The 11,745-nt window shown below is 38.9% G+C and overlaps 1 protein-coding gene across 1 annotated transcript; it reads left to right on the forward strand.

Moving 5' to 3' along the window:
- The first annotated feature begins 2,499 nt into the window (after positions 1 to 2,499).
- On the forward strand, positions 2,500 to 8,354 carry LOC139139635 (uncharacterized). Its single transcript, XM_070708505.1, has 6 exons — positions 2,500 to 3,799; positions 3,958 to 4,050; positions 6,084 to 6,479; positions 6,687 to 6,826; positions 7,136 to 7,250; positions 7,707 to 8,354. The coding sequence occupies exons 1-6, from the start codon at positions 2,512 to 2,514 to the stop codon at positions 7,781 to 7,783; spliced, it is 2,109 nt and encodes a 702-aa protein (XP_070564606.1). The 5' UTR covers positions 2,500 to 2,511; the 3' UTR covers positions 7,784 to 8,354.
- The last annotated feature ends 3,391 nt before the right edge of the window (positions 8,355 to 11,745 follow it).

Here is an 11,745-nt window from a genome sequence, read left to right on the forward strand (position 1 = left end):
GGTTAAGAAGTGCAATTGTGAGATTGGCATGAAAAGATGGTACGTCAACCATGAGGAAGTTATCTAATAGATGGAAAGTTACCTCAAAACCTTAACTTCGTTTGCAATCCAGCAAATGGCTTAAGACAGCTGGTCAAAAATTTTGAACCACAGCGTGACCCGAAGGGCAGTTGCGTAAAGAAGTCGATCTGTTAGTTCCATTATGTGCCATACAGGTGCAATAGCAAAGAGTGGTCACTCTTGAAATTGGATGAGTTTTAATGCATTGACGATACGGATAGTTTTCAATCGGTGTGATATTCGTCTTGCACAGCTACACTCCGTGGCTGGCATCTGATCAATCCTTGCTCAGAAAAGCAAAATTGGTTGTTTGTCGATGAGGTCATTGATGCTAGGCGTATTTTGGTTGGCGTGTGGTGATGATAAATCAACGATCAAGTGCTTTTCTGCTGAATATTGCTTCTCTGTTACGCCTATTAGGTAGCACAGCTAGTTAGTGTATGGTGGAATTGAAAATGGTCCTATACGATATTTTTTGGAGCTCTGAGTCGATTTGCTCGGAAACAAAATACTCGTCGGACCAATGGAAGATTACCGCAGATGAACAGCGACGATAGGGAAGTCGAATTTGGTGTATACTGGTGTTCCATCCTTCAGAGAGACAAGCGATCAAATATTCGGCAAATTCTTTGACAGGCAGGTTTGAAAGCTCTGCAGCCACTGAGTGTCAATATTGATTTGTGTTTATGTCTGCTTGGTTGGTCTCTCACTTTGCATGTTCCTGAATGTTCGGAAGAGTGGAAAGTCGAGAATATGTGGGAAAAACCGCAGATGTGTTTTTTTCAAACCAAGTTTTCAAACCAAATTTCAGAGAAGGTGACATGTTTCCTTCCGCTCTCGTTGTATGGCACTGAGGAGGACTGGTCTTTTGTGGAACTGCTGTTTGACTTTTTACCGTCACTATGTGGACAGACCTGAGTGGTGTAGGCAATGTTATCGCATACATTGCATAGGTTGCTTTGAAACATGAAATATCGAAGTGTACAGACGAATGGTACAACATGACCAGTCCACTTTGATGCCATGATTTCTAAGGAGTGCGGCAGCCCTGGCGGAAAAGATGCGCTGGTAATCGCATAAGGCGAGAGTACTGAAGCATGACACATCTACAATGTCCGTTTTGAAGGCATCAAGTTCTTCTCGACGGCTAGGTAGTGACTCACACATAACATTTTTACAGACGGAAAATGCTTTAATGAACTCTGAGTGGAGAGAGATCTATGTATCCCGTTGTTCTGTAGAGGTTTCACCGACAGTTGACTGCTGATGATCTGTCACTCACCATCATTATAATATAACCTGGTATGTGCACACGGGCAAGATTGATATCCCTATCTGAAAGGATATCTTTGCAGATGGCAGAGAAACCAGTTTGATGTGGGGCAGCTGTTCTGACAGAACTCAAAGGCCATGCAGGAGGTAATTGGAGGTATGTTTCGGAGGAGATTGAACAGTGTTTGCCCTCAGCTGCATTGCTGGAACTGTAGGGTTGAACATTGACTGCCCCCCCCCCCCCCGATCTTGGTTCTGCAGTGCATTGTTCTTGGTGGTGATCCAGGCCTGTCGAAATCGGTCAGAGAAAGGCCACTGTGTAAAGGATTTGCTATGTTGGCTAAATCAGCCTGCTTGTCAGCCATCAAGGTCTACAGGTTCAAAAACATCTCCAACGTGACGGCTTTATTATGTTTGGTTTGTTGATACTGCAGATATGTCCTCTGGCCATGCAGCGAATGCTGAAGGAGGTCGTGAAAGTCCAGGGATATAGGTTGCTATGATGATCGACAGTGCTTGAGAGGTTCGACCTTGAACTGTGGCTAGAGGTCGAATGTGGCGAATACTCGTAATCTGGAACGCGTTACTGGAACGTAAGTACAGAGATGAATGGCAGATAGTAGAAATAGTGCAACAAAGGGTCCAAGAGCATGGCTTAGAATGAATGAAAACTCGACGAGGAGCAGTGTAACAAGGGTTGGTGACGCTAAGTGTCGCAAGCAACAAAGATAACACATGGCAAGACCCTGTGTCAGCGTTGCATCCTGCAAGGGGCTAGCTCTGTGGAATTACAAACTATATCTTTGCAGTCACATTCTTACATGTTATCATGTTTAAGTATTTTCAGGAGCTGGATTATTGGGATTAAGTGGCACAGTGATATTTCAACTAGAATCAAACTTGCAACTCTTGCTATGTACAAGTTACAAAGCAAATAAGTCTGAACAAAACCTTCTTGTCTATATCCTTGTGTCTACAAAAAGATGTTAAGGTGCTTTTTGTCTTTCGCTTGTACTTTTTACACTTTCTGTAGAGCTGGTCTAATGGGAGAGCTCTTTGTCTTCTGCGAAAAACAAAATTACGATACAAAGCAATATACACTTACATCAAATTAATGGTGAATATGAGCATTTAAGGAAAGTTTTGTTTCAATTTCTCCAAGATTTGCCTAATGTGTTGATGGTTGGAACAAAATGGTGGCCATGCAGAACTGATTGGACGCTTTCTCTTGTCCAGAAAGAGACCGCTTGTCTTCTGCGAAATAAAGGCATGAAAGTAAATTGTACGGTTTTAACTGCAACCGATGGAGAGAAAGAAGATGCTAGGAAGAATGGCGTTCACCTACTACTACCCCAGATTAAAAAAGAACTAGATGGTCGAACTCCAAGCAGAGACTGGCTGTTAATGCATGAAAGTTGTTTCCCAAATCTGAAGAGCTTGAGAAATTTGTTTTTGATATTTGGTCATGACTGTCACAATGGAACAATTCATATTGCCAACTGCTTTAAGAAAGACATATTCCCAACGGCAAAGTTGGTAACAATGATATATCGCATTCCTGAAAGTTTACCCTGCACTGCAAGAGAGATAGAGGAGAGAGAGAGACTGTCACTGGAACATGCTAGAGTCGCCGAAATAGTTGTGTCAGTTGGTTCAAGGGTACGGAAATATTTCAAAAACAAATTCAGAATATTTGGTGATAAAGAACACTTGTGCTACTGGCCCTGTGTTGAGACTTTGCTTTCCAACTGTGATATACAAAAGGCAAGTCTGGACGATGGCATAAATTTAGTATCATTCCACTTTCTGCCGGAGGTCGATGACATAGAGGACATAGCATTTGAAGAGTTCGATATCATAGCAAATGCCATAGGAAAGGTCTCCCAATACTATGGGTGGACTGATAACAAACCATCATGGAAGGTCCGAGGAATTCCAGAGAAACTCTGTGCAGATTATAATGAAAGGCTTATGTCAAAAGCTGGTAATCCTGCAAGTTTGAGGATAAATTCTTTCCCATCTGGAAGTTTGGATGCTATCCTGAAAGACTTAAAACAAAGTCATCTTGTAGTTCTTGGTCCTGGCGGTAAAGGAGATTCCTTTGGTATTGTTGGTCTATTATCGTCTACTTTGGGTGTACCTATCGTCATCAGTGGAAATTGTGGTTTTGCTGCTTTTCTCACGGAAACATTTCCAGGATTGGTTGATACATGTGTAGTTGACAGCGCATTAGTGCCTACTGAGGATCAAGTGGAGAAGGAGAGCAAAAAATGGGTACAAAACATCATGAAGATTCTTCAGAATTATTCACGTCGTTTCGATAGCGCACAAGAATTAAAGAAAGCTATTTGGGACTGTGCATCTGCAGGAGGTGCAATTGCAGAATCTCAGAACACGTTCGTAGAATCGTGTCATAGATATGCGATGAAATTGAAAGAAGAGGTGCAATGTACTCAGGACGTTAAAGGTAAGTGAGAGTCTACTTATTATAAGTTTCTGCTGTAAACACAGAGCTCTACCTTCGGTATTTTGCATTTTTGCGATCAGATTGATAAGAAAAGGCAGTTTCTACAGGGCCGTGTTGTTACCCTAATGCTGATAACTTTCTCCCCCCTGTTATTGCAGAAAGAGGTGATGAAGATCCCTCGACGGTCGTACAATTGGAGGAAAATTGCCATGGTGTTGCCATTGACGAGCTCACACCTCCTCGTAGACCTGGTATGTAGATTATTCATAGTGTTTATCCGATATTGAGTAGATGTAATTTACATTGAAAATAAGCCCTACATGAAGCTGATCTGAAGATGTGGAAAAGAAATGTATTGATAAAGTAAACAATCTTTATCTGATGGCAATGGTTTAAAGTTGAACAAATCATATTTCACGTTTCATGATAGGCCATTATATAGAAGAATAGATTTCTTTTGCAAACTCAAGTGATTTCTTTTTATGAAGCATGACACACTACCGAGAAATCGAAGTAGCGAGAAGTCCACTTTGAAGATCATATATAGACATTGAGAAGACCTAGTTATGCTATTTTGATTAGGAACATTGTGCGTGCTAAGACTTGAAATCTTAGCGAATTTTATGAGTTCAGCACCAATGGAATTTAACGTGGAAACAAGTCAAGATACGCAACTGTTAACAAAACCAACAAATGCAATAGTGCCATGTGTCCGCTTTACACAGTCCAATTCGTAATCTAAAACATGTAGTCTCTCTGTTGAATGTCTTTACCATGACATTATGATTAAATTAAAATGTGATGTAATTTGAGATCGATAAATGAGATCAATTACAGTTGAAAGCAATGGAATTTATGGAATTGATTTTTTTTATAAATACAAAAACACTAGGTTCACATATTCTTTCATTTGTTCGGTTCCTGTACGAAAATCTGTCTTTAAACTCGACTAAAGCAATGTCGTTCAGAGGTGCAATATCGAAACGCTTACACTATTCAAAACAATCTTTACTGACCTGTTTACATCAGCTTTCAAGGTGCTTTAGAACTCATCGCTGATGTTCCGACGCTGCTTTGAAGGCTCCAAGACAAGTATTGAACCTTTCCAATTAATGAAGTCTCTACAGAAAATTGAGCTCATAAGCCAATGAAAGTGATATATTTTCTGAAAGCCTGGATAGGAAGCCTATTTGCTAATACTGTGTTTCGTAAGGACCACCGACAGTAAATTTGAAAACCCTGTTAAAATCGGGGGTTTTTTTTCGTTTCCCTGTACTAACGCTGCAGTAATTACGGTCGAAATTAGCATGATGAAATGTGTCATGTCAATCTTCCAAAGTGTGTCTGCAACGTTTTTTAGGCTCTAGAACATTTTGATGACGCGACAATTATCTTACCGATAACTGATTCCTAGTTCCTGGTCTAACACCTTTAAAAGTGTGTATCATGAAAAGTAGGACAGATTTTTAAAATCTCAGACAAACTTGAAGATTGACACGACACCTTTGACCGGAAATAATGCAGCGTTCATGTGCAGGGAAACGAATAAACAGATTTTTAAGAAGTTATTCAAATTGACTGTCCCATGGTCCTTATATAACAATTGCCAAATAATACAAAACACATGTTGGCCAATATCAAGGCTTTCAGAAATATATACTTTGATTAGGTTACGATCTTAATTTTCTACAGAGAGTTAATTGGAAGGTTCAATACTTGTCTTGGAACCCTAAGCATTATGCGGAGTTGGGCATTTTAGACTTATAAAAATTTCGCCGGTGATGATATGAATTGAACTTGTCTGTGATTTTTTTAAAAATACGTTAACATTTATCTGTAGAAACGACCTTGAGTATTAATGTTCTTTTAGCCTTCTGAAACTGGGAAAGCAATCTCAAATCTATATCCAGTTGCTTTATTGAGATCAAAACAGTTCCCACAGTTATAATCGTGAATTGGTCACTTTCAATTCACATAGTTAAAATACGCGTTTGGTCATTTGTCTGCGGTATTATTAATTTAGAGCCTTGAATGCACAAAATATTAGGCCTCACATAAACGTGAATAAGTGCTGAACTGTGGCCAAATGTCACAGTGCTAGTGAAAATAATGAAATAAATTATTACTGTATTACAATAGAGTACTGAAGACAACATATATTATAAACGTTAGACGCGGGGTAAGGTCGAACTTGACATGATCAAAAAACGCTCAAGAAAAACTAGCTTCAAATATTTTATGTAATGATAATTGTATAACATCTGTTTAATTTATCATTTTACAGGAGAACTGCGAATGAAAGTCAAAGCAGTCAAAAGTGTTAAGTTGGAAGACACAGATGAAGGGCGAGTAATACGCGGCACTAAAGTGGTATTATTTGATGTGCTTGATAAGTCTGATATCCCGACAATCACGAAATACGTAAAGAGGATTGGTGGAACAGTGAGGGGTATTTTTCGAGGATGTTTTGTAATGATAGTAGAGTGTCTTACTGTGGAAACGCTAGACAGGCTATGGGCAGATTACAAAGCTGGTGCAATTAATCGGATGTTTGAGAAAGACATCATAAACAGCGCCTTCGTCCAAAATCAAGGAACGACAAATATCTCCCTGGAGACAATAATTGAAACGTGGGAGTATAAGAAATGCAAAATAGAAATAAGTCTACGAAGTAAAGCAGGTATGAGACTAATTTTCTGTTAACAAAGAAAAGTTTTGAGTTTCTCGCCATTTGAAATTTTCGTTCAAAACATGCACAATATGGCTTCACGATGGAAATCGTACGGAGCCGCTGTTTAATCGCCTTTCCGAGTGTCTCACCTTCGTAATACGTTGTAACTTATCAGCTTCCTGCAATTTTATAACACATTACGTTTTTTACACGCAGGTCTTTCCGTAATACCGGGTTCATTGCCCATGAAGATCGGCGATCTTGTCCAGGATTCACAGATGGATATTTCTGGTCAGATTGGGCAGATATCTATATCCGAAGATGATGATCTAGAACTGGGCACAAAAGGTGATGAGGTATGTCATGATAAATAATTCCAGTACATAAAACATAATGAGGTATGCTATGATAAAAAATGCCAGTACATAAACATAGTAAACCTCAGTAATAAAGAATCAAAGCCGTAATTATATATATATATATATATAGAGAGAGAGAGAGAGAGAGAGAGAGAGAGAGAGAGAGAAGAGAGAGAGAGACCGTTATTCTATATATATATATATATATATATATATGTATAGACAGAGAGAGAGAGAGAGAGAGAGAGAGAGAGATAACATCGCTAATATCGCAGTTTTGTGTAATTTTATTCTCTCTCAATTCAGAAAAAAACTTTATATGAGTCCAACGATGAAGAACTTCCCGAGATTGCTGATACAGAAACCCCATCTACCACAGGTATTATAAGGTCATTAAGCGAGACCGAAGAGTCATCACAAGGTAAAGTTAACATTTGCCGTCAAGTGTTTGTCTTCGAATAAATACTGTTGAAGGGGAACGAAATATTTGTCTTTCTGCACAATGTTTTTGATAATGATTGAAATTTTGCAAGTATGAAAATAATTCGCAATGGAAGACGCTTTCATGTTAAAGACTAAATTATTACATTTCTTAAATATGTTTTGTTCTGATGCGCTGCGGTTGACAAACCAGCCAACACATGATAATGATTTTCAAATGCCTGGACATCCCAGGGTGACAATAATAAGATATACTGATTTTAGCCATGATCTTGCCTTTTTTTTGTAAAACAGTTCAAAGTTAATTAAAACAAGGGATTATCTCTACACGCAAAACAGCACTGGATCTTGAACTTTGCGTCAGTTTTTGTGCTAACAAAATCTGGGATGACACTTGCTTCCATGTCCAACAGAGAACATTTAATTTGCATTTTAGAGATAGAAGAAGCAGTGAAAAGCACTGCCGACATGGCAAAGAGAAGAAAAAGACGGCGCCATGGCAACCTATTCTAGTCCAAAGGAAGAACTTTCCTGATTATTTAGATGTGGATGTGTTGACCGACTTAAAATCTGATCCTGAATATATCCCTGCTGTTCGTCTATTACTTGATACGTTTTTCACTAAATGTGAAAATTTGAAGTTAAATTTGGAAAAGGAAGCAATTCAAACTAATATCTTTAAAAACATGTTGTATGATAGTCAAAAGCAGCATGCTATGGATCATGGGGAAAACAGAGTACCAACTTGTCTGTCAATGACTTTGAGAAGCAAAAAAATTACAATTAGCAAGTTAAAAGAAGAAAACAAATCTCTGATTGAAGAAAACAAATCTTTAAAGCGAATGTTAAAGAAATCAAAATTTGAGCGCTATAATAGTTTAGAATTTGATGATGGTGGTACAATTTTAAAGTCGGGTACTGATCCTCTAAATTCATTGTCAATGGTATTCGACAATCCGATTCAAAAACAGGGACTCAGTGACAACCAGTCCCAGAAAAACTGTACCTGAGGAACCACAGACAAAAGAGATGCCTCTGGAAGAAGGGTCCGTCTCAGGCAGACCGTTCGCAAAGGATGAAGTCGGCAAAGGTTTGGGAGTAAAAGTAATTCATTTTTTTAAACATTGTAATATAGAATACTAACTCATTTACTTATAACAACAACGCCCGATCCATACACATTGGAACCGGCATCTGACCTCCTGCTACACAATGTTTCAACTTTTGCAGACAGAGTTGATTCCTTTGCACCTGACATTGTAATGTCATGCAGTCTTTCCCCATTAAATGTCATTAAAAACTCGTTGACCACATCAAATTAACTGTTATACCACATCGATTTTACTGTTCTGAAATGCAAATGGTTGACATGCATATAAATACATTTACATATACGCACTCACACAAACACACACCACACGCACACACACACAAACAAACACACACACACACACACACACATACACACACACACACACACACAAGTTCGAAATATGAACGCTATGTCAAAACGTTTAACGTGGGAAATAGCTATTCCTATGATGGTAACTTTGACAACATACAATAATAGTAAGCCGGTAAAAATATTTTGAAATGGGTGCGAAAGATTTATTCTTAATAGCATCATGATCAATGGCTCTCACAAGACTTACTATTACTATATTTTCTTAGTTAGCGTCAGTAACACACGCATGTAAACCAGTAAATCATCAAAATAAATGAACAAAATCTTTTCGATGTACATATTCAAATATTGCCGTTCTATCAAAGTAGAAACAATCACCATTAATTACTTTCTATGAATTCAGGCTCCAAAAAGGCAAGGATCAGGTATCCATTACTGGTACAGAGAAGACAGAAAGACTAAAGCATGATGTGGATTTTGATGACGCTAATACGGATACTGGTGAATGTGATTTAATTTTGCTATTCCCTGATCCATTAGACGCTGAAGATCGCTCGAAACGCTGATACGTTATATCAATACCTAGGAAGATATTTCAATGATGTTGACTTTAACAGCATGCAATACTAGTAATCTGGTAAAATTATTTTGAAATTAAGAGTAAAGATTTCTTCATAATAAAAACGATAGCATCATGATCAATGGCTATTACAAAAGTCAGTAATAAACTAACATTACCAAATTTTCAAAATAAGTGTTAGTAACACAACATGTAAAGTTCATCAAAAGGCATCAAAAGAAATATTCAAATCCTTGTCAATGTATTTCTACAAATCATGTAAGAAAATAAAAATTCATTACGTTCTTATGATTCAGGTACCAAACAAGACGAGGGTCAGGTATCCGTTACTGAGGCAAAGAAGATAAGACAAGACCAAGATTCGGATTCTTGTGGCTCTAATGTTGATACTGATTTTTATTCACTTTTGCCATCGTCATGCGCCGAATCGTTAGACTTTGAAGAAATGAAGTTGACAAGAAGTCAAATGAAACCTTTGGTATTAACGGTATTCTGTTCAATTCTCATAGTTTTGAGGCCAAGTGTGCATTGGCTGTAGGCGCCACTTATTCACAATTTATAGAATCTCGCATACCGATATTGCAATATTAATCTTTATCATATACCTCTAGCATCGTTCCTAACGCTATGGGAAAAGCGCGCTCACATTTTGCCGAATCACTCCCAGGCACACTCTGCCCAAATATGGTCAAGCGCTTGTATTTCAGAACTAACTTCATTGTGGTTACTACGCGCGTTGCTCCGGGAAAATAGGCAATTTTTGACAATAATTTTGATCCATCAACATCGAAAGAAAAATCGGAAGACTACATGTGATAAATATATAACCCATGGAATTATTCTGTTTGATGTCATCGTACACGAGTTTTTCGCGGAGCCATCAACTTCTCACTTTCGGCTAGAAGATGTACGACTCCGCGAAAAAAACCAATCCTTTACGATGACATCTAACAGAGAAAAAGACCATGGGATTTCATTATCATATAAGCTTACCTCTGGCCACGTTCCTGTGTAACATATGGGGAAAAACGCCCTCGTGTGTAATGATTTGCCGTATGCTGACAGGGGAGTTAATCCCAGAATCACAGACTTGGCTTTCTTCCACGATCTGCATTACTATAAAGTTGATGAGATGACGTTTGTATTTACTGATCTATTATTCATAAGATGACATCATCGTATTTGGCATATCGGGAGAACTTACCTCTCGATCCCCAAGATATGAGCATAAAACTTACATGGCATTGTTGATAAAATGCCGAGTGCGCTCAGCGCCACCAAAGAAAAGTCAGCACGAAAACGTAATCGAACCATACGAGCCTTCCACTATGCAAATCATATCGACTTTCTGTTGCTGATGAACATAGCTTTCAGCACAGTCAACTGTGTTCTATTCCGCTCTGAGCCTATGCGCCCCAAAGACTTGTGTACATTTGCCCTAGAAGAACCGTTTATCAGGCATACGTACACACGTCTATGGGGCGTATAGGCGTAGCGCAGAATAGAACACAGGTGACTGTGTTTTCAGTCTATCTGTTCAGTACTCTTTCTTTCAACGTCTAGGCTTGCTCCTTCATTACAGCAATATGTGGAGGAGATTTCAATGAGTAGGCCTACACTGTACAGTTTTAGCCTGTTCCTGCTGTTCTCTTAGGTGTCCGAAACAATGAAAATCAGAACAATGTGGGGAGACTTCGTACGTCATTGATTTACCACTGCCAGTTGGTGTGCAGACGAATAACTTCTGACTTTTCTCTTTAATCTCGCATGATTTGCAATGGTCAACCGATCAGTTTTAAAACGCGGTCGATGTGCGAACTTTATGCCATATTTGCTAAGCGTGTAACGTACTCGATGTCGAAGTGGATGCGTTCTTCTTATCGGCCAGAATAACTGGGGGAGGGCTGTCAATCATTTTGTATTTGCTTTACGTCACTGTGTACACAGTCCGTCTAGCCGCCGGTACTGTGCAAGGAGTCCAAGTCGGTGAATCCGGCAGAAACTAACTCACTACTGCGCAGACTCAAATGTAACGCGTTCAATCGCTATGAAAACCTGGCCTGGGCTGCCAAATTCCAAATAGGTTTGTATGAAATAGGAGAGACACAATAGAAACTATTACAAATGATTTTATTTTTAGAAATTCACCGACTTGAACCATTCTAAACACGAGTGTATGGCGTGTTAATGTCGTAAAAATCGCTGATACGCGTCGATTAAAACAAACCTTTGGCCAATTAAGTTGTGCGGCTTGAAATATTTTGATTGTATGTTGTTCTGGGTAACTCTCCAAAATACATTTGGAGGAAAATACTGTGTTGCAATTCGTGGGGGTTAGGTGCCAAAATGTCGTAAATTGACTGGACTACAGTGAGCTCATTTAGAATGAGATATCTCCCGATTTCGCTAGTTTTACTGTCGCCCGTTCGCTCTAGTTTTGTTTACGAAGAGGGCATTGAAGGATAGCAACGCACGTAGAAGCCAGAATAA

Source organism: Ptychodera flava, chromosome 9, assembly GCF_041260155.1.
Source record: "Ptychodera flava strain L36383 chromosome 9, AS_Pfla_20210202, whole genome shotgun sequence".
Lineage (NCBI taxonomy): Eukaryota > Metazoa > Hemichordata > Enteropneusta > Ptychoderidae > Ptychodera > Ptychodera flava.

What these genes read in the sequence shown, in the direction of transcription:
- LOC139139635 (XM_070708505.1), top strand. Translation starts at nt 2,512, where the DNA reads ATGGTTGGAACAAAATGGTGGCCATGCAGAACTGATTGGACGCTTTCT. An exon ending in AAGTCTACGAAGTAAAGCAG is followed by an intron (nt 6,480 to 6,686) that starts GTATGAGACTAA and finishes TTTTACACGCAG; the next exon opens with GTCTTTCCGTAATACCGGGT. An exon ending in GACCGAAGAGTCATCACAAG is followed by an intron (nt 7,251 to 7,706) that starts GTAAAGTTAACA and finishes TTTGCATTTTAG; the next exon opens with AGATAGAAGAAGCAGTGAAA.